Raw genomic sequence first — 22,885 nt, 5'->3', positions numbered from 1 at the left:
GACTGGGGCCTCAGCGCAGTGTCTCAGGGTGACAGGAGAGACACAGTCTGGGCCCGGGGCCTTACGTGGATTCAGCCTTTTTAAACGTCTTCTCACGTCCTCCTCTTGGACCAAGAGGACAGCGGGGGGAGGGGGGAGGGCAGCGGTGAGAGGGAGGAGGTCCAGAGTGTTTGAATATCCAGTTGTGTGGGGGGTGGGGAGGTGTGAGTCCATGTCTTAAAAACGTGAATAGAAGACGTTCAGGTCATTGGCCAGCTTCAAGTCGTCAATAGAACGAGGTGCTTTGGGCTTGTAGTTGGTAATCTCTTTCAACCCCCTCCACACAGAGGCCGAGTCGTTGGCAGAGAACCTTTGCTGCAGACGTGAACTGTACATGGATTTAGCCTTTGCCACCTCCTTCCTAAATCTGTACTTTGCACCTCTATAGCTGTCTCTGTCTCCTTCTCTGAAAGCCACCTCTTTCTGCTGACGGAGCTTCCGGAGTTTAGGTGTGAACCAGGGCTTGTCATTGTTATATCTCACCCTGGTGCCCTGTGGGATGATGCTGTCTTCACAGAAATGAATATATGATGTCACAGTGTCCGTGTAGTCATCTCGACTGTCTGTTGAAGCCTCAAACATATCCCAATCCGTAGTGCCCAAGCACGCACGTAGCTCCTCTACAGCTTCATTGCTCCACACTTTAGATGTCCTCACAACAGGTTTAGAGAGTTTTAGTCTCTGTCTGTACGCGGGGATCAAGTGGACCATCACGTGGTCTGAGAGTCCCAAAGCTGCACGGGCCACCGCGCAGTAGGCGCCACTCACTGTCGTGTAACAATGATCTAACGTGCTCCCTTCTCTGGTCGGGCATTTAACAAAGTGTTTGTATTTTGGTAATTCCTGACTGAGATTCCCTTTGTTAAAATCGCCGAGAATTATAACAAGGGAGTCTGAAAAGTCTCTCCACGCTCATAATCTGATCCGCGAGCGCCTGCTGAGCCTCGCGCACGTCCGCGCTCGGTGGGATATACACAGAGCAAAGTATGAAGGAGTTAAACTCACGTGGAGAGTAGAATGGTCTGCAGTTTATGAGGAGATATTCCAGAGAGGGAGAGCAGTGTTGGGAGATCAGTCACATCGGAGCACCAGGCATTGTTGATATAGAAGCAGAGTCCTCCACCTCTTGTTTTTCCACCGGAGAGTGCTCGGTCTGTCTGCGCAGAGGAGTTGGAATCCCTCTAGTTGGAGCGCGCAGTCTGGTGTCTGTGCATTTAACCACGTCTCCGTGAAGCACAGTACACAAGATGAGAAATCTCTATTCTTCTTCATCAGCAGTGCCAGCTCATCCATCTTGTTGCCGAGTGAGCGGACGTTTCACACAAAGGTGGTGTCTTTGAATTGTCATACTCACTTTTTCAATCACTACTCTGAAAAATAAGACTGTTGGCAAAGAATTCAATCAAGCAACCTGGTTCTTCATCTCTTAATCAGTCTTAACAATCCACTAACTTCTGAATGTAGATGTCTGACATACATGCTTGCACATAATTTGTGCTTGTGTATCATTTATTTATGTATTTTGTACGCATAAACACCAGAGCACCAGTTATGTCCACACCTGTGTCAGCAGAATGGATGATTTTTGTCAGAAAGCTGAGCCCTCTGAAGCCCAATCATTGTTTTCAAGTACAAAAGGATGTGTGACTGCAACTGCCTCTGGAGGTAAAATAAAAAAAAACTCCAACCGTTTTTCAATATTTCCAGTGGATAACACTGAGGGAACACATTTATCCCAGAATTTTACGGCCCGCCCACCGAAGGTTTTACCGACCCCACACTGTACAGAATTTACGTGCTGATCCAGACCCGTAAGAGGATTCCCCCCCTCACACCTTACAGCCAAACGACAAGTGTGACGATCTTACAGTCAGAACACAAATCAAAAGACATTATGGGGTTTTTTCACACGACTCCCAGTCACACGCTAACCCTTATACCAAGAAAAACAGTTCTCACCGGTGGTCAATCTCTGTCGCTGAAATTCGAATGCCTTCACCCTGATGAACACCGTCCCGTCAGGGAGGAATCTGCCCCGTAAAGGGTCTGTAACAGGATCTGATCCCTGCCACGGAGTCTTCCTTCATGGGCTGATGATCCTCAAGTTTGTTAGCATCCGGCTCAAAGGACCAAGAAAGTGTCAGAGTTGAACTTGTTGAAAGGAAACACAACTCAAACACATCATAGAAAATGACCACACAGAAATACTGAATTTCTTTCCTGCGCAGGGAGAGCTGACAGCGAGAACCCCTCTCTCACCATTTCACCACTCAGGTCTGAAGGGCCCGCCCCAACTCTCCTGCTTTTATTGAGGCAAAGACAAATACAGAAAAATAGCATAAAAACATCTTGGAGTCTCAAAGTCTGTTCTCATACAGATATAGCATTATTTTGTGAATTTTCTACAAAGTCAAAACAGGACTGGCTCCGGCTGGCTTTCACAGGGTGCAATGTTCCTGTTCAAGGACAGTCAGCTAATTAAATGTACTCGTGTGCCCATTAAAACTTGGGAAAATACATTTTAGACAGGGACGCCGTTATACCACGCCACCGCACCGCAGACTGTGCAAAACAGCATACTTTGTATGACCGACGCACGACCGTCACACAAATAGAATAAAGAAACAACCTGGCGGCGGCAGCATGGTAGCTAGCCCTGCACACCATTTGCACAGGTTACATTGCTAGGCTAGGTTATGTGACTGGCAGAGTTAGCACAATTGAAAATTATATCCAACCTTAGACAGCACTTTACTTCGGACCAGAAGATCAGAGTATCTCTCACACACAGATGTCTGATTTATGAACAAGTTAGGTTGCTGTTCATCAATTAATAGCTGAAGTTGACCTTCACTTACCGTCATGGCCGTAGTGGTCCCTGCCTCGTCCACCTGTTGAACTTCTCCGCCACTTGCTGAGGCTGCCTGCCGCAGATGTGGATGTTCCGCGTCCACGCGAAGCAAACATCTGTTATTTTAAGACATTTTGCAGCATCTGCCTGAAGGGCTACTCTCTTCTGATCCCTGGCTCTTTCAGCGCCACCTTTCCTCTTCTTGCCACCATCCATATCGCTCGTTATCGCTCTGTCCGGCACTGGCGCACTGTGTAGCCCAACCGAGGCCTGAGATGGAGGGGTAATTGGCCTGCCCCTCACCTCATTGGTCCAGGCCACAATCAGTCATGACTAAAGGGCCAATCTACCAGTTTATGCACCAATAGGAGGGTTTATATACCGGTATCCAGTGTTGCCACAGTTACTTTGAAAAAGTAATCCAATTACTGATTACTCCTTGAAAAAGTAACTTAGTTACTTTACTGATTACTCAATTGTAAAAGTAACTAAGTTAGATTACTAGTTACTTTTTAGTTACTTTCCCCAGCTGCCCACAACAACCCTCTGCCACCTCAACATGACAATACTTGTTTTGCTAAAACTCACTTTATAGTCACCCTTTCTTGACTTCAATGAAAATATATACTTGTTTTATAAAAAGTAAAATAAAGACCTCTTTCTTGACCTCATATTTACCTGTTGACAGCACTGTAACAGTAAAACTTGTAATTTCTAACCTACATTGTTAATAAATGTAACTATTAAATTCTAACATTTAAATTTTCTCTAAACATTTTACTTGTCGAAATTATTATTTAAGTAGTATTAGTAGTTGTAGTAAAAAAAAAAAAAAAAAAAAAAAAGCTTCAAAACTGGACCTTTAATCTAGGGGTGTTGTGAGGGGGGGACATCTTGCCCCATGCCCCCATTCCATCTGGATTCGCCCCTGCTTTGGCATTTGAGCACAAAGAATGAATAACATTTATTTATGCAGAAAACATGACCAGATTCACAGGTAAGAAAGTTTTGTGTTTTCACATCATGTGGTCCTCAGAGTGTTTAGGTGCATTTGAGTGGAAAACAGTGTTAGTTGTTGACGCGTCACTGAGGATCAGCTGTTTTAACGTGCAGATACGGAGCGGCTCAGCTCTAAATAAAGGAGGGAAAAAATGCATAAAAATGTCTTTGTAAAGCTCAGTGCAGGTGTGCTGTTATCACCACACTTTAAGAGGTGACGACGAGTCGTAGCTGCTACAAAAAGAAAAAAAAACGCGGATGAAAAGCTCACAGCTCACTAAAAAAAAAAAAAATCCGCAGGCCATCAGGCTAGCAGCCAAATGCCCGGTGTGCAATACTATCAGTCCAGCGGTGGTTTTTAATGCAGTGCCACCTGAGGGATTGAAGGTCACGGGCATTCAATGTTGGTTTCTGGCCTTGCCACTTAAGTGTAGAAAGTTCTCCAGATTCTCTGAATCTTCTGATTATATTATGGACTGTAGATGATGGAATCCCTAAGTTCCTTGCAACTGACGGCTGAGAAACATTATTCTTAAATGGTTGGACTATTTTTTTTTTTCACGCAGTTGTTCACAAAGTGGTGATCCTCGCTCCAGCTTTGCTTGTGAACGGCTGAACCTTTTGGGGATGCTCCTTTTATACCCAATCATGACACTCACCCGTTTCCAAACAGGTGTTCTTTGTACATTCATCAACTTTCCCAGTCTTTTGTTGTCCCGTCCCAACTTTTTGAAATGTGTTGCAGGCATCCATTTCAAAATGAGCAAATATTTGTACAAAACATTAAAGTTTATCAGTTTGAACATTAAATATCTTGTCTTTGTGGTGTATTCAATTGAATATAGGTTGAAGAGGATTTGCAAATCATTGTATTCTGTTTTTACACAATGTCCCAACTTCATTGGAATTGGGGTTGTACAATGAAAAAAGCAGTGGCCATAGAATCTAACCCTGCGGGACTCCACATAACACCAAAGCCGCAGATGATTCTGAACCATGAATATGCACAGAAAAGGTTCTGTCTACCAAGTAAGACCTGAACCATTCAAGGGCAATGCCATCGATACCCACTAAGTGATATAATCGAGATAATAAAATGTTATGGTCCTCTATCGAAGAAGGATGTCATTAAAAACCCTTATTAAAGCAGACTGTGCTATGAAGGGTTTTAAAACCTGACTGAAAAACCTCCATGATGCCATTCTCATCTAAAAACTGCTTTAATTGACAAAAAACAAGTTTCTCTAAAACCTTTGAAAGAAAAGGCAACTTGGAAATGGGCCTGAGCCAGCACAGTGTGATCAAGGCCAGGTTTCTTAAGCAATGGCTGCACCACTGCATGTTTAAACCACACTGGAGGACAGACTGCAATTTACAATGCCAAGAACAGACTGCCCTACACTAGCTAAAATTTCTTTAAAAAAAATCGTGGAGGGACAGGATCATGGGGGGAAAATTAAGGTTTAATACAGCCAACCACATCCTCAAAGTCACAGAGTCAAACTGAGTAAAAACGGCAGAGCAAGGGACCAAGACAGGGATCAGAATCAGGAGAGAGAGCAAGAGTGAGGGAGAGCGAAGAGATCCTGGACTTTTTACACATGCAAAGAAGCGGAGTGCTCTGACCACATGGACTGATGGTCCATTTTAAAAGTTTACGCATCAGCAATTCAACTATAGGCATAATTGGCCTTTAATTGCCAACCTTCAGTGATAATGTGCTTTTAAAACATTTGCGCTTGTGCTGAAGGCAGGTTGCCTGTTCACTCGGACACCACAGAGCGACGAGGTGAGGAACATGTACAATCATTGAACCAGGTTCATTTACTTTAACGTTAAACGGCCGATTAGAAAAAAAGCTGCTGCTGCTGCTGTAGGAACATCACTGAAATGCATTGAGTTTTGACCACATTTTGTTCTGAGCTTGCCATGTTGGACAAGCGAAGGGCGTGAAGCAAGAGACTGACAGTACCGTTCACTCACCAGTGTCGAGCCGGCAAGCGTTACTGTCTGGTATGAATTCTCATGTGTCTGTTCAGATCACCCTTCAGTCCAAATCTTTTCCCACACTTAGAACAGCCAAATGGTTTCTGCCCTGTATGAATTCTAATGTGTCTTTTTAGATCACTCTTTTGCCCAAATGTTTTCCCACACTCAGAACAACCAAATGGTTTCTGACCCGTATGAACTCTCATGTGTGTATTGAGATTGGCCTTTTGTCTGAATAGTTTATCACATTCAAAACAGGCAAACGGTTTATCCCCCGTGTGTATTCTCATGTGTGTGACCATATCACTCTTGAGCCCAAATCTTTTGCCACACTGAGAACAACAAAATGGTTTCTCCCCTGTGTGAATTACCATGTGTTTGATCAGTGTGCCCTTCTGTCCAAATCTTTGACCACACTCTGAACAGCCAAATGGTTTCTCCCCAGTGTGAATTCTCATGTGCGTCATCAAATCGCTCTTTTGTCCAAATCTTTTATCACACTCATGACATCCAAATGGTTTTTCACCTGTATGAATTCTCATGTGTGTGATCAGTTTGCTCTTCTGTCCAAATGTTTTACCACATTCAGCACATCCAAATGGTTTTTCGCCTGTATGAATTCTCATGTGTGTAATCAAATTCCCCTTTCGTCCAAATTTCTTACCACACTTCAGACAGCTAAATGATTTTTCACTTGCTTGCATTCCACTGTTTTGCTTTGAATGGTTCCTGTAACCACCTGCTGTTCCACATTCAGAAAAATTAAACCATTTCTTAGCAACACTGCATCTGCTACGGCTAACAGAGACATTATTATTTGTCTGACAGTTTAAGCCTGAATGAAGTTCTCTGGTCTGTTTCCATTCACAGCTGTTGTCAGTCTCAGTTTCTGAACTGTCTGAATTGATAACAATGGTATCTGGCTGTAAATGATTGTATGGACCTGAGTTAATGGCTGGTTGTAGTCCTCTATTGTCCTCTTCATTAGCTTGTGCTGTCAGTGTTCTGTGTACAGTTGAGCTGCTGGCTTCGGGCTCAGCCTCTGTGCTCTCATCACTTTGAGGAACCTGTGATGACTGTCGTTTTTCATCCTCATTTTCACTCTTCACAGGGTCAACAGTGAAAGGGGACCTGATGTTATCAGCCTCATCCAGCTGGTGAAGCTGCTGTCCCTGCTGACTAATCCAGAGTTTACCTTGTTCCTTTTTAATGTCCTCCTGATTAACACTTGGATTCCACTCCTGCTTTTCTGGGAGAAATTCTTCTTTAATCGGCAAAAACTGCTGCATGCCTGCAAAGAACCAATTAAATTGTGAACTTTTAGAACAATATTCATGAACATAAAGCTGCATTGCGGTGAGAGCAGAGCAAACCTAAACAAGATGGTGATGAGGGAATGTTCTGAAGGCAAACAGACAATCAAATGTGGAAGTAAGAGAACAAGTGAAGCCAGAAACATGAAGTTAGGCAACATGAAACAAACACGGAAGAAAGAGATTTTTCCAAATATCATGGAAAAATAATGAACACCACACTGAGAATAATCTTACAAACATTCTCTGTGTATGAAAAGTCAAAACTCTCACCATCAGTATCTGGTTGTAAATGACTGAACAGACTTGAGCTGCTGGCTGGTTCTGATCCTCCACAGTCATCTCCAGCCACTTCCTTTTTCAGTGTTCTGCATTCAGTCGAGTTGCTGACAAGAAGCTTCACTTCTGTGCTCTCATCTCTTTGGCTTTGAAGAAGCTGTGATGATTGTGTTTTTTTTTCATCTTCACTCTTCAATGAGAAAACCATGAAAGTGAACTTTGAGATCAGCCTCTGTCAAACCATGAAGCTGCTTTTCCTCCTGGCTTACCCATAGTTCTTCCTGTTCCTCTTTGATGTCTAGAGGATCTGTGTCCTTTTGGTCCAGACTCAGAATCCATTCCTGCTGCTCAGGGAGAACATCATCTTCAGTTTCTAACACCTGCTGCATGTCTGCAAGGAAGAATCTAAATGGATCAAATTATGAAACCAAAATTGGCAAACCACTGCCCCTCCCTCCATGATCACCAAAACACATTCTTCACCCACTTTGCAGACACCTCCAGCTACAACAGGGAACCAGACCCAGATGCAGACAGCTTTCTTGAGAACGAACAGCCACTCACTCTCCAGACCTCAGGTAAAGAGAACACTACTTTACATCAACTGCAATAAAGCAACTAGCCCTGATGGTACTTCAAGACAAGCACTGAAGGCATGTGCTGACCAGCTCGTCACAGGATTCACACACATCTTTAATGTGCCATTTCAGCAAATTACTGTCCCCACCTCTCTGAAAACTGCCACAATAGAGCAGCGCAGTTTTGTATGAACCCTGCGGGATTTGACCACTTATGGTTACAGCTGCTCTGGTGTACTGTTTTGTTTTTGGCAATAATCACCAAAGCAGTCGCAAAAAGTGCAGCGTTTTTTTTTTTTTGTTTTTTTCATTTCCTAGTGGAGAAGGGAAGACGAGGCAAATGGGAGACTGAGACGTCGTGTTGGTCAGTGTTAGCCTACACAGCTCTGTCCCCAGAATTAGAGAAATTACGTCATATTTTACCCCTTTAGCACCCGCCCTCAAACGAGACTGCGCTACCCTATAATTTTTTGTACCAGGCCACAGACATGTTAATTTCTGCTCTATAGTTGGACATTTTAGAATGGCTTCTATGGGAATGTGCTCTGTTTTGGAGCAAGCCTCAAGTGGCCAGTCAAGGAACTGCACTTCCGAGTTGTGGTCAAAATATGGGCTTGAATGTTGTCACTTGCATACGTATGACATGTACGTATGCAAGTCTACTCTGGTTTTCTCAGAGTAGAGTAGAGCCACTTAGGTGCCAGGTAGGAACCTACATGACTACTCTACTCTTTTCTACTCTCCTATTTTACTCTTCCATTTTAGATATACCTTTGTATACTGGCATAGTTCCACCTTAGAATTGGAATATAATATATAAGATATACCTTACTGAATTTTCATGTTACCCCATGATAATAATTAAGCACACCAGATGGTGCAGACTATTCCTTTTTAAACCACTATTAAAATCAACCAATAATTTTCAGCACTTTACAAAAAAAATAGAGCAACTTTCTACCCTGTACAAACTGAAACTGACCTTTGTCACCATTTTTTTTCATTTTTTCCATAAATCCATAACATTCCAGCATAGATAATACAAACTATACATTTCTGGAATCTTTACAATCAGACAAATATTGTGGTATACTTTTCATTATGACTGAAGCAGTTTAAATTTTGACCCCTGTGTAGGGCTGTCACGATTAGGAATTTCTGGAGACGATTAAATGTCAGACAAATAATTGCGATTGACGAATATATTGCCCCCCTTCTTTATATTCTACTATTGTAGTATAATTACACAACTCTGGAAGAATGTTTGGCTTCTGTGAGTGGAGAAACTGGGAATGGTGCAACATTTTTATTTTCATTTTACATACAGTCCCAACTTTTTCTGATTTGTGGTTGTTTCTGTTGCATTTCTGAAATTGTTTCTCCTCATAAGTCACGTTTTGTGCTTAAACACTGCATTAAGCTCAAGACTGAACAAATAAATACCTTTGGAAAATAACAGCTGTTAAAGTTCAGAGTTCTCACCTGCTTTTTGTGATCTGTGCGTCTGAACATCACCACAGCTTCTCCATGTCAGGGTTTTTTGTTTTTTTGTGGCTCAGTTCATTCATATATTCTCATTTTTTAAATATGTTTTTAAAGCTATTTGACCTTTTATTTCGTCTCATGATCTCATAAATTCAGTATACGACGCGCACATGGTGTGAACAGGACAGTAACGGCAGAATCACACCTTTAGAGAAAGTTCAGAGAGAAGTAAAAGCAGCTTCACGTTTTGGGTTTTTTTTTTTTAAACTTGTTCACTCGGGTTAAAATCCTCTCTCTGTTCCGCGCTCGATGCGCACTGATGGTTCTCAGACTAACGTGTCGCGCCTGCATTCAGGAATCTCCCTCACGCACCCCCTCCCTTGCAGTCTGCAGCCTGTTGACTCCGTGCCCGCGCGCACACAGACACACACACCGACAGCTCCGCATGTTTAGACGGCTTTTGAAGAAGACGGCCACTGTTTTAATCGGCCGTCTTATCCAAACGGCAGGACGGATCGCTCTTCAGCCTCCATGTTATTGTCCCGCCTTAAGACGAGAGCGAGGCTGCAGCACAATGACGTCAGATTCTGAGTCGTTTCATGCTTTGTGGATAAAATAATTCATGGTAATCGCAAATATGAAAAATAATCACGAATATGAAAAATAATCGCGACTGACGAATATTGTAATAACTGTGACAGCCCTACCCCTCTGTATTTTTTCTTTGACCCCTACCTACAACCCTGGAATGGCCATCATACATTTTTGTGTTGGACATGGTACACTGAGGCTGGAGGATTGTAAGTGTTGTTTAGTATCCTTAAGTGATACCAAAACCTTGTTTGGCCAATGGACTACTGCATCCCAATTAATTTACAGTTCCGTCCATTTCATGTTCCAGAAATGTCAAGTGTTCAGAAAAATATATCGAAGCCAAGTTTTGGGGGATTGCACATTGCACAAATCTAGCCCATGGAATACTTGGACTTGATGAGCCACTGGGGTCTTCAACACACAGACACCTATTAGCTGGTTCATGTACAGAGAAATGTGCAACATAGCCAAAATGTTGATGACTTTTCCCCACAATGCACATGATATTCCTTGGCTTAGTCTCCCTAAGTAATCACTCATCTGAGATAAAGTAATTCCAGCAGTACCCAAGGATCTTCTGAAGGGACCTAGTACCAGAGGCATCTACTTCAATCACTGATTAGTGTCCAAGTCTCACAATCATACAGCAACACAGATAACACCAAGACCCTAAAGCTCTGACTGTCGTTCTCCTGTAAAGATATTGATATCCCCAAAAACCTCTGTCCTGCGACCACATGACTCCATAAATTCTTCACAGGTATCAAAGGCTGAGGACCCAGAGCCATGATGGTCACTGCTGAGAAAAGTAAATGTCTCTACAAGTTCAACACTTTCACCACATACAGACACACTTCTGATGGCTGAGTCCAGGGAGTCATTACAAGCCTAAATCTTAGTCTTGATCCAGGACAATAACCCAGACACAAGGATTCATCAGCTGTTCGAGTCACACTTCAGCAAACTCTAAATGAGCTCTTATTGTAGGTTGGTAAAGACTCAGTACAACTGATCCTTGATTTATTCATTATGAAACACAGTTTTGTCTATTTGATTTTGATTTTTTTTTTTTTTTTTATGACATAATTGGTGCTGATTGTTGTTTTTGGTGTTCGTGTAAAATATAGTTGAGTGAACAAACCTGCTCTTTATCAGCGACCTTCTGGTTTAAAAACAGCATCCAGCACTTTGACTCGTTTCGTCTCTTTTTTTTGTTAATCCGCTAATTTCTTCTCGGCGCTCTGAGATTGTTTTTCTTTGTTAGCAGCTGTTTGAAAATCCTTCTCAGCTGTTGGAGGTATTGCGCTAACTTCGTCCTTCCTCCAGTTTACTGTCATTTTTGAGGCTCGAGAGCGATTTAATAAACATTTTAGATGTTTACGGAGTGAAGTTTAATCTATTTCGAGAAGAATTTTCGACGTTTCTAGCAAACTAGCTGTAGCTTAAGAAGCTAAGAGGAAACCGCTCTTCTTCTCCTTTTTTTCACTGCAGGAGGAAGGTGGATTACTGCCACCTTTTGGCTGGATTCGGGATAGGAAATTAAAACGCCTGATGAGGGTTTTCTGATCGATGATTTAAAAATTACTAATTGCCTGTTTTACTGAACTGTTATTAACCTTCAAGCCCACTGTTAGTGCAGCAGATAACCGAAAAAAATCTTTCAAATGATGCAAGCACCAAAGTTGACACAACTGCACCTTGGACATTATCCTTTTGAAAAGGCAGGGTGTCCATTTGAATTTTCAATAGGCGGCCAGGTCAACTGAAGAATTACACAGGGGTCAAAAATAAAAGAAGCTCCAATCATATTGAAAACTATAACACATTATTTGTTTGATCACAGAGATTCCAAAAAGGTATAGTTTGGACTTCCTGTGGCTGAATGTTAAGGCGTTATGGGATAAAAACAGCAACAATGGTGACAACGGTCAATTTCAGTCTGTACAGGGGTCAATAGTTAAAGTTGCTCTAATTTTGAAAAATATTCATGCAAATTATTGATTGAGTTAATAGAGTTTTAAAAAGGAATAGTTTGCATCATGTCGTACTTAGTTATCACATTACAGGATAACATACGTCACACGTCATAGAATCCAATGGACGTCAACATTTTTTAACCTTTACTTTGCAGACCAAGCATTCAGCACAGTCAAAACTATTCCATTCATTGGTCCTGTTAGCTCAACCAATAATTTGCACCACTTTTTTACCAAAACTGGAGCAACTTTAACTTTTGACCCCTGTGCAAACTGAAATTGACCTTTCTCACCATTTTTGCTATTTTTAACCCATAACCCCATAGACTTCAGTCATATATGGTCCGAAATATACATTTTGGACATCTTTATGATCAGACAAATATTATGGAATACCTTTCTATATGATTGGAGAATTTTAAAATTTTGACCCCTGTGTAAATTTTCACCCCTACCTGGCCCCCTATTGACAATTCAAGTGGACATTCAGCTTCAGTAATGTCTAAGGAGTGTTTGTGCCAAATGTGGTGCTTGCATCACAATTTGAAGGATTCCTCTGGAAATATTCTCTTATCTGTTGCACTGTGTCGTCGTGATATTTTTAATCAGAAGGCTGTGTCCTACCATGAATTTGTCAGTCTACTTCTCTGATGGGTTCTTCTTCTTTCTTTCTTTTTTTCTAGCAAGAATTGGGCTATTGGTGCAGCAATGACAATATAAAGTTGTGACCCCAGAAATGTTTGTTTGTAAAAAAAAAAAAAAAAAAAAAAAAGAAAATTAGCATGCTGTGATGCCTGATTTTCCCAGCAGGGTGTGCTGCAGCACCCCACTGACCACTAATTCTTTCAGAGCTGTCATCATGGGTGTCTTGCTGGCCTTGCTAATATGGAAGCATTATAGTTGGTTTAATCACAGCAAACTTTCCAACATATCTTAAGTGAGAATCATCAAGAAGGTTTTCCTGATGATCAGATTTCTTTTTTATAAAGTTATTTACAACCAAACTCAACAGTTCTATAAGGATTCATTGTTATCAAAGAAATCGGTTTTCATCCAGGCTGATGTTCTTCATATGGTTGCTCTGGGTAACGTGTGAGTGTGATGTCAACTCATTCAAACATCATGTATTCATGCATAGCAGCAGCACACACGTTTTCTGGAATTTATTTTTCCTCTTTATCATTCTTCAGAACAAAAAGATGGATGCAAACAGATGGATTCCACCTGCTTATGTGCTGTAGCATCTGGTTTGCAGGACTGATTTCAGCCACTGTGAGGCTGCAAACCTGCAGGATGAGGACTGTAAAGCCCTGGATCACTCAGCGTCAGAGATTAAAGAGACACCTGGAAGCTGAACATCTCAGACATTCCTGAGGTGGATGCAAAAGCTTTTTCACAGGCAGCAACACCTTCAGGATAAGTGGAAATTATCAGTTGAATACAAATGTTTTTCTGGCGTTCTTCCCATGCAGGAAAATCTTGAAAGTTCTCAATAAACCATCTGTTTTGGATGCAATCCTATAGCCTTGAAAAAGTCTACCCTTTGACTACCAGAGAACACTGCACCTTCCAACACACGGCTTACTGGAGCTGTTAGAAATCTGGATCTTCCAGCTTTACTGCAGATAAATTGGCTACAAACTGGATCTCCACCACCTACTTCTATCACTGCTGGTGGTTTCACCACTGACCTTACAGCCTTCATGAGCTGGTTGTAGTTAGTAAAATGAGTAAATAAGGATTGGCCTTTAGCTGATCACAGTCATACCTCTCTGGGGTAATCCTCAGAGGGTCTTACCTCTCTGGGAGGTCTTGGAAGGTGCAGCTGTCTCAAACACACCGTCCACCGGAGGATCTCAGGGTTCAGTGCTTGGACTCCTCCTCTCAACCAGTTGTTCCCACAAGAAGACTCAACAGTCTCAGGGGAGACCTCAGTCTGTCATTCTGACATCTCAGAATGGATGAGGGTTCTTCACCTTCAGTTCAATCTGTCAAAGACTGAGTTTCTTGTCATTCTGATCAATCTTTTAATTAAAAAAAAATAAAATCATTGTACACATGGCCATTTCTGGTGTTTCTGCCTATGGAAAAGCCCTGGGATGTCAGAATTCCTCCTTGTTTTCCCAGAGATGCTCAGCCTCCAGGTGTTTCTTTAGCACTGGGCAGGAATTTACAATCATCATCCTGCAGGTCTGCAGCCACATGTGGCTGGAATCGGTGTGCTGGTCCTCTGGAAACTCAGTGCTGCAGCACATCAGCAGGTGGAATTTGTTTTATTTTTCAGCAACCTTTATTTCAGTGTTCCTCTCTGCTGTGGATGTAACACTCATGTTGCGCTAAAGTCACAAATAAATCTGACATTTCATTCATTTTCTGCCACCTACCTCAGTCCAGATCATGGTGGCAGAAGATCAAACAGGCCAAATGAGTCAGACAGCAACTATTTGAACATCTCTATATTCAAATACAACTGTTAAAGAAGGAAAAGACCACACCCACATTAGACCAAGCTGCAGCAGATACAATGGCCCACTGAGAAGTTTTGAGTCTGACCTACAAATAAGGTAGGACATGGTTCTCCATCTTTTGCATTCTGAGAAGCCAACATTTCTCAACATTTACTCATTGAGTCAAAACTTGTGACTTATATGCAGAAGTAACTAAGAGGGTCTTCAACTTGGCTTTTTGTTTCCTCAAGATGGCGCTGTTGGGTTTGTGGAGTGGTGTGAATTCAGCCACCTGCAGCTCAACATATCTAAGATGAATTTGCTGGTGGCGGAGTTTAGAAGTTGGAAGACCTGGCCGAGCCCAGTTACCATCATTGGAACTGAGGTGGACATTGTGGACTACTACAAGTACCTGGGTGTCCACATCGACAAACTGACTGTAAACACTAGGGTGGTTCAAAAAAATAAAAGTTGGAAATTCATTACTCTCACCCCTTCATTTTATGATGCTTTGGGAAAAAAGAAAGCCTGCCAAATATTTTTGTCATACATTAATATTTAGAGGTAGCACATCATAGCTGAAGGTTGTAAATATATCAATTATCGCTGCCTGAGTGCCCGTCCAATAGGTTATCCATTATCCAGTATCTAATCACATCACTTATAAAGAGGATAGAAGTTAACCACCTGAGTGTAACTAAAGTATAATTTTATATTCAATTTAAAACTATACCTGGGTTTAAATATTTCTCACAAACAACATACTTTCAAAAATGTTATTTTAGGCTACAAGCTGAAAATTTTGCTTCAATTCACAGCTTCTTTTCTTTCAGATCTTTGGTGATGGTGAATCTAACATGAGATAAATGTAAAAAGAGACACTTGCTGACTTAACATGCTTAACCATTAACTGGAAACTTCAGTAAAACATGTCAGCTACTAGAAGTAGAACATTACCAACATACCTTATTGGTTCCACCAACTGAAATAAAGGGAAACAAATTGCCCTCAAATGGGCAAATACTCAAGGTATTTTTCTTCAAACACACTGATTTGAAGAAAACTGTCCATGATGCTGCTGTGACCTCTATAGACATGGCAATTCCTTTTTTGGAGAGAGCTAGAATCCCACTGAGGGCAAAGCAGCATCTGATCACAAAGTTAGAAAAGTGTTCGGAAAATGGAAAACATTGAAAAAGACCAAGAATCACAATACAGACAAGCAGAAGAAAGATGAAACAGTGTTTTGTGAATCTTTGGAGGACTTGTTTGACATGGCACATCAGGATGTCCTAATAATGATAAAGTTTGAAGATGACAGACAGTTCCTACTTGCTCAGCGAGAGAAAGGTAGAAGGGGATGCATGGCAGGCATAGATAAAATACAAACTGCCAAAGAACAAAGAGCAGAAAAAAGGAAAGCTGCAGAAGCAAAATACAACCCCTGGCAAAAATTATGGAATCACCGGCCTCGGAGGATGTTCATTCAGTTGTTTAATTTTGTAGAAAAAAAGCAGATCACAGACATGACACAAAACTAAAGTCATTTCAAATGGCAACTTTCTGGCTTTAAGAAACACTATAAGAAATCAAGAAAAAAACCAAGCAGAGGGAAAAAAAATATGGAATCACTCAATTCTGAGGAAAAAATTATGGAATCATGAAAAACAAAAGAACGCTCCAACACATCACTAGTATTTTGTTGCACCACCTCTGGCTTTTATAACAGCTTGCAGTCTCTGAGGCATGGACTTAATGAGTGACAAACAGTACTCTTCATCAATCTGGCTCCAACTTTCTCTGATTGCTGTTGCCAGATCAGCTTTGCAGGTTGGAGACTTGTCATGGACCATTTTCTTCAACTTCCACCAAAGATTTTCAATTGGATTAAGATCCGGACTATTTGCAGGCCATGACATTGACCCTATGTGTCTTTTTGCAAGGAATGTTTTCACAGTTTTCGCTCTATGGCAAGATGCATTATCATCTTGAAAAAATGATTTCATCATCCCCAAACATCCTTTCAATTGATGGGATAAGTGTTCAAAATATCAACGTAAACTTGTGCATTTATTGATGGTGTAATGACAGCCATCTCCCCAGTGCCTTTACCTGACATGCAGCCCCATATCATCAATGACTGTGGAAATTTACATGTTCTCTTCAGGCAGTCATCTTTATAAATCTCATTGGAATGGCACCAAACAAAAAGTTCCAGCATCATCACCTTGCCCAATGCTGATTAGAGATTCATCACTGAATATGACTTTCATCCAGTCATCCACAGTCCACGATTGCTTTTCCTTAGCCCATTGTAACCTTGTTTTTTTCTGTTTAGGTGTTAATGATGGCTTTCGTTTAGCTTTTCTGTATGTAAATCCCATTTCCTTTAGGCGGTTTCTTACAATTCGGTCACAGACGTTGACTCCAGTTTCCTCCCATTCGTTCCTCATTTGTTTTGTTGTGCATTTTCGTTTTTTGAGACATATTGCTTTAAGTTTTCTGTCTTGACGCTTTGATGTCTTCCTTGGTCTACCAGTATGTTTGCCTTTAACAACCTTCCCATGTTGTTTGTATTTGGTCCAGAGTTTAGACACAGCTGACTGTGAACAACCAACATCTTTTGCAACACTGTGTGATGATTTACCTTCTTTTAAGAGTTTGATAATCCTCTCCTTTTAAGAGTTTGATAATCCTCTCCTTTGTTTCAATTGACATCTCTCATGTTGGAGCCATGATTCATGTCAGTCCACTTGGTGCAACAACTCTCCAAGGTGTGATCACTCCTTTTTAGATGCAGACTAACGAGCAGATCTGATTTGATGCAGGTGTTAGTTTTGGGGATGAAAATTTACAGGGTGATTCCATAATTTTTTCCTCAGAATTGAGTGAGTCCATATTTTTTCCCCTCTGCTTGGTCTAAAAAAGTAACCGTTCCTGACTGCCACAATTTTTTTCCTGATTTCTTATAGTGTTTCTTAAAGCCAGAAAGTTGCCATTTGAAATGACTTTAGTTTTGTGTCATGTCTGTGATCTGCTTTTTTTCTACAAAATTAAACAACTGAATGAACATCCTCCGAGGCCGGTGATTCCATAATTATTGCCAGGGGTTGTACAAAGAGAAACTGGAGGAGCCTGGACCATCTAATGTCTCACTACCTGACACTGTCTCCAACCAGAGTGAAGAGAACACAGAAAGTCCAGATGAAGAATTTGTTAAGCCAGTAAAATTAAAGCTGTTGTAACACCAGGACTTGCAGCAGCATTGGATAGGACCAAAACAACAGACAGAAGTGCCACCTATATTCTGACTGAAACGGCAGCAAGTCTTGGTCATGATGCAAGCAACTTAAATATCATTATCATGTAAAGGATGTTCTCTTATGTTACACAGCTGTATAATTGGTTCTTGTGCTGATTCATACATTTTTGAATATTAAGTACTGCAAGGCATAAAGAATATTATTGTTTGGAGCTAGATCAAAATATATGTGGAAATATATAAAGCATAGACTTATTTAAATTTATCAATAATGAAACAGTATTTCATCAATAAAATGAAAATGCAATGTTTGATTGTTACAAAATCTTCGCTACCCCAGTATGTAGGTATTGTAGGAGCATGATACATGTACGAGAAGAACTGCATCTCACAATTCATGTTTTAGTGTTAACTATTTTATGGGATATGAAAAGATTTGATTTTCCAATGTATTGCCATAATTTCTGTCCTGACATATCAATATTAAACTGACAGAAATAATTTGGAAATATCTGGAAATGACCATACTATATGACAAAGTTATTGCCAGCAAACTCTTTAAGGGCTGTGTGCTACCAGTAAAAATTATTAGAGTTTTATGAAATTGTACATGATGTGTTTTTATGTTAGGTACAACAAATTTAGAGGGTGAGACTTGGAAGTTTTTTGAAAAAAAATTTTTGACCATTTTTATGGACCACCCTAGTAAACACAGATGCTGTGTATAAGAAAGGTTAGAGTCGACTGTACTTCCTCAGCAGGCTCAAATCTTTCAATGTCTGCAGAAATATGTTGCAGATGTTTTACCACTCAGCGGTCTCCAGCGTCATCTTCTACGCTGTAGTGTGCTGGGGCAGCAGGCTGAAGGCATCTGACACAAGTAGCCAGCGTTTACCACAGCCATCAGTTGACTCATCAGCATTCTGCACATGATGAAAATAAATCCTACGATCCGCCAAGACATAAATAAAATAAAATGAAGTGAAATTACTCTGTTTTGCATCCTTGTGGAGTGGAGATGCTGCGCGACAGTGTTTATTATTTAAGTGTTCCACCTGTGAAACAAAAAAGTTCTGCCTGCGGTAGAAATGCAAACCAAGCCAGAGTTAACCGTTCTGATCCACACTACACCATGCAGTACTAACCCGAACCACTCAGTGGAAACGGGACTGTCAGCATACGCTGGCAAAATTGTTATGGTGTGACAGCTGCATAATGTATTAGATGTATGCCTGCGTATGCCAGCGTTTTAAATACGGTTGGCATCCACTTGGCTAAAGAGTCAAGGTGTGACAGGCCTTAAAGGAAAAGGAGTTTCCCCTATCTGCCACTCAGGGGACGTTCCTCTACGCTATTAGGGTCCAATGTGAGGGAGGGAGTAAAAAAAAAAAAAAGGTATTAATTTCAGAATACTGACATTCTCATGAAGCCTCTGTTTGTGCATGTTTTCAGGATTGTTGGGTCACATTATTAATGTTGGAAATAGAAAATACAAGAAATGCAACACAAAAACTCAGCAACATGCAAAAATCTTTACACTTAATGGTAAACTGGTCCTTCAATAAGGAGCAGAAAGTTGGGGATTGATACAAATTATGCATTTGAGTCTTGGCTGTCTCAGTGGGTTCACTGCACAAAATAATGTAGCTGTTCACCAAAACCGAATGTGTGAGCGAAACATCTCAAAGTGACAAATTTACAGGTTTGATGATGTTTGAATGAAAACCTTGAACTAAAACCTGTGTTCTGCACAGGGCCCACAGAGGAACCTCTGGGAATATTTCTCTGAATTCAAGGCTTTCAGAGTTGTTTAGTTAATTCTACTTTATTTATTGTGTTTTCACAATTTTTTTTTTCCAAAGCCAGAAAAGAAGTGCTCTAAAAGGGAGAAATATAGTTGTATTTTATTTCCTGAACACACATGCTACTTTGAGCTATTGTTTTGAACTGGTTACAGAACCATTTACTTAACAGACAATTTGTACAAATCAATCAATCAATCAATTTTTTTATATAGCACCAAATCACAACAAACAGTTGCCCCAAGGCGCTTTATATTGTAAGGCAAGGCCATACAATAATTATGTAAAACCCCAACGGTCAAAACGACCCCCTGTGAGCAAGCACTTGGCTACAGTGGGAAGGAAAAACTCCCTTTTAACATGAAGAAACCTCCAGCAGAACCAGGCTCAGGGAGGGGCAGTCTTCTGCTGGGACTGGTTGGGGCTGAGGGAGAGAACCAGGAAAAAGACATGCTGTGGAGGGGAGCAGAGATCGATCACTAATGATTAAATGCAGAGTGGTGCATACAGAGCAAAAAGAGAAAGAAACAGTGCATCATGGGAACCCCCCAGCAGTCTACGTCTATAGCAGCATAACTAAGGGATGGTTCAGGGTCACCTGATCCAGCCCTAACTATAAGTTTTAGCAAAAAGGAAAGTTTTAAGCCTAATCTTAAAAGTAGAGAGGGTGTCTGTCTCCCTGATCTGAATTGGGAGCTGGTTCCACAGGAGAGGAGCCTGAAAGCTGAAGGCTCTGCCTCCCATTCTACTCTTACAAACCCTAGGAACTACAAGTAAGCCTGCAGTCTGAGAGCGAAGCGCTCTATTGGGGTGATATGGTACTACGAGGTCCCTAAGATAAGATGGGACCTGATTATTCAAAACCTTATAAGTAAGAAGAAGAATTTTAAATTCTATTCTAGAATTAACAGGAAGCCAATGAAGAGAGGCCAATATGGGTGAGATATGCTCTCTCCTTCTAGTCCCCGTCAGTACTCTAGCTGCAGCATTTTGAATTAACTGAAGGCTTTTTAGGGAACTTTTAGGACAACCTGATAATAATGAATTACAATAGTCCAGCCTAGAGGAAATAAATGCATGAATTAGTTTTTCAGCATCACTCTGAGACAAGACCTTTCTGATTTTAGAGATATTGCGTAAATGCAAAAAAAGCAGTCCTACATATTTGTTTAATATGCGCTTTGAATGACATATCCTGATCAAAAGTGACTCCAAGATTTCTCACAGTATTACTAGAGGTCAGGGTAATGCCATCCACAGTAAGGATCTGGTTAGACACCATGTTTCTAAGATTTGTGGGGCCAAGTACAATAACTTCAGTTTTATCTGAGTTTAAAAGCAGGAAATTAGAGGTCATCCATGTCTTTATGTCTGTAAGACAATCCTGCAGTTTAGCTAATTGGTGTGTGTCCTCTGGCTTCATGGATAGATAAAGCTGGGTATCATCTGCGTAACAATGAAAATTTAAGCAATACCGTCTAATAATACTGCCTAAGGGAAGCATGTATAAAGTGAATAAAACTGGTCCTAGCACAGAACCTTGTGGAACTCCATAATTAACTTTAGTCTGTGAAGAAGATTCCCCATTTACATGAACAAATTGTAATCTATTAGACAAATATGATTCAAACCACCGCAGCGCAGTGCCTTTAATACCTATGGCATGCTCTAATCTCTGTAATCAAATTTTATGGTCAACAGTATCAAAAGCAGCACTGAGGTCTAACAGAACAAGCACAGAGATGAGTCCACTGTCCGAGGCCATAAGAAGATCATTTGTAACCTTCACTAATGCTGTTTCTGTACTATGATGAATTCTAAAACCTGACTGAAACTCTTCAAATAGACCATTCCTCTGCAGATGATCAGTTAGCTGTTTTACAACTACCCTTTCAAGAATTTTTGAGAGAAAAGGAAGGTTGGAGATTGGCCTATAATTAGCTAAGATAGCTGGGTCAAGTGATGGCTTTTTAAGTAAGCGCTTTCTGAAAGACTTCTAGTGTAATGAAACTTATTCCCCACTGCTGGGTAGTCCATCAGAGTAAATGTAAATGTTATTAAGAAATGATCAGACAGAAGGGAGTTTTCAGGGAATACTGTTAAGTCTTCTATTTCCATACCATAAGTCAGAACAAGATCTAAGATGATTAAAGTGGTGGGTGGACTCATTTACTTTTTGAGCAAAGCCAATTGAGTCTAATAATAGATTAAATGCAGTGTTGAGGCTGTCATTCTCAGCATCTGTGTGGATGTTAAAATCGCCCACTATAATTATCTTATCTGAGCTAAGTCAGACAAAAGGTCTGAAAATTCACAGAGAAACTCACAGTAACGACCAGGTGGATGATAGATAATAACAAATAAAACTGGTTTTTGGGACTTCCAATTTGGATGGACAAGACTAAGAGTCAAGCTTTCAAATGAATTAAAGCTCTGTCTGGGTTTTTGATTAATTAATAAGCTGGAATGGAAGATTGCTGCTAATCCTCCTCCCCGGCCCGTGCTACGAGCATTCTGACAGTTAGTGTGACTCGGGGGTGTTGACTCATTTAAACTAACATATTCATCCTGCTGTAACCAGGTTTCTGTAAGGCAGAATAAATCAATATGTTGATCAATTATTATATCATTTACCAACAGGGACTTAGAAGAGAGAGACCTAATGTTTAATAGACCACATTTAACTGTTTTAGTCTGTGGTGCAGTTGAAGGTGCTATATTATTTTTTCTTTTTGAATTTTTATGCTTAAATAGATTTTTGCTGGTTATTGGTAGTCTGGGAGCAGGCACCGTCTCTACGGGGATGGGGTAATGAGGGGATGGCAGGGGGAGAGAAGCTGCAGAGAGGTGTGTAAGACTACAACTCTGCTTCCTGGTCCCAACCCTGGATAGTCACGGTTTGGAGGATTTAAGAAAATTGGCCAGATTTCTAGAAATGAGAGCTGCTCCATCCAAAGTGGGATGGATGCCGTCTCTCCTAACAAGACCAGGTTTTCCCCAGAAGCTTTGCCAATTATCTATGAAGCCCACCTCATTTTTTGGACACCACTCAGCCAGCCAGCAATTCAAGGAGAACATGCGGCTAAACATGTCACTCCCGGTCTGATTGGGGAGGGGCCCAGAGAAAACTACAGAGTCCGACATTGTTTTTGCAAAGTTACACACCGATTTAATGTTAATTTTAGTGACCTCCGATTGGCGTAACCGGGTGTCATTACTGCCGACGTGAATTACAATCTTACCAAATTTACGCTTAGCCTTAGCCAGCAGT

The 22,885-nt window shown here is 41.0% G+C and overlaps 1 protein-coding gene across 1 annotated transcript in view; it reads right to left on the bottom strand.

Moving 5' to 3' along the window:
- The window catches only part of LOC117505039 (NACHT, LRR and PYD domains-containing protein 3-like), a 241,888-nt gene that overhangs the window by 153,392 nt on the left and 65,611 nt on the right, over positions 1–22,885 (bottom strand). The window contains exons 6-8 of the mRNA XM_034164562.1: positions 7,740–7,861; positions 7,465–7,660; positions 7,074–7,169 (exon numbers count right to left, since the gene is read on the bottom strand). Coding sequence (XP_034020453.1) covers positions 7,074–7,169; positions 7,465–7,660; positions 7,740–7,861 — 414 coding nt within the window. The remainder of the gene's footprint in view (positions 1–7,073; positions 7,170–7,464; positions 7,661–7,739; positions 7,862–22,885) is intronic.

Source organism: Thalassophryne amazonica, chromosome 23, assembly GCF_902500255.1.
Source record: "Thalassophryne amazonica chromosome 23, fThaAma1.1, whole genome shotgun sequence".
Lineage (NCBI taxonomy): Eukaryota > Metazoa > Chordata > Actinopteri > Batrachoidiformes > Batrachoididae > Thalassophryne > Thalassophryne amazonica.
Note: the sequence above shows the minus strand (reverse complement) of the source record. Positions and strands in the feature narration are given on the sequence as shown.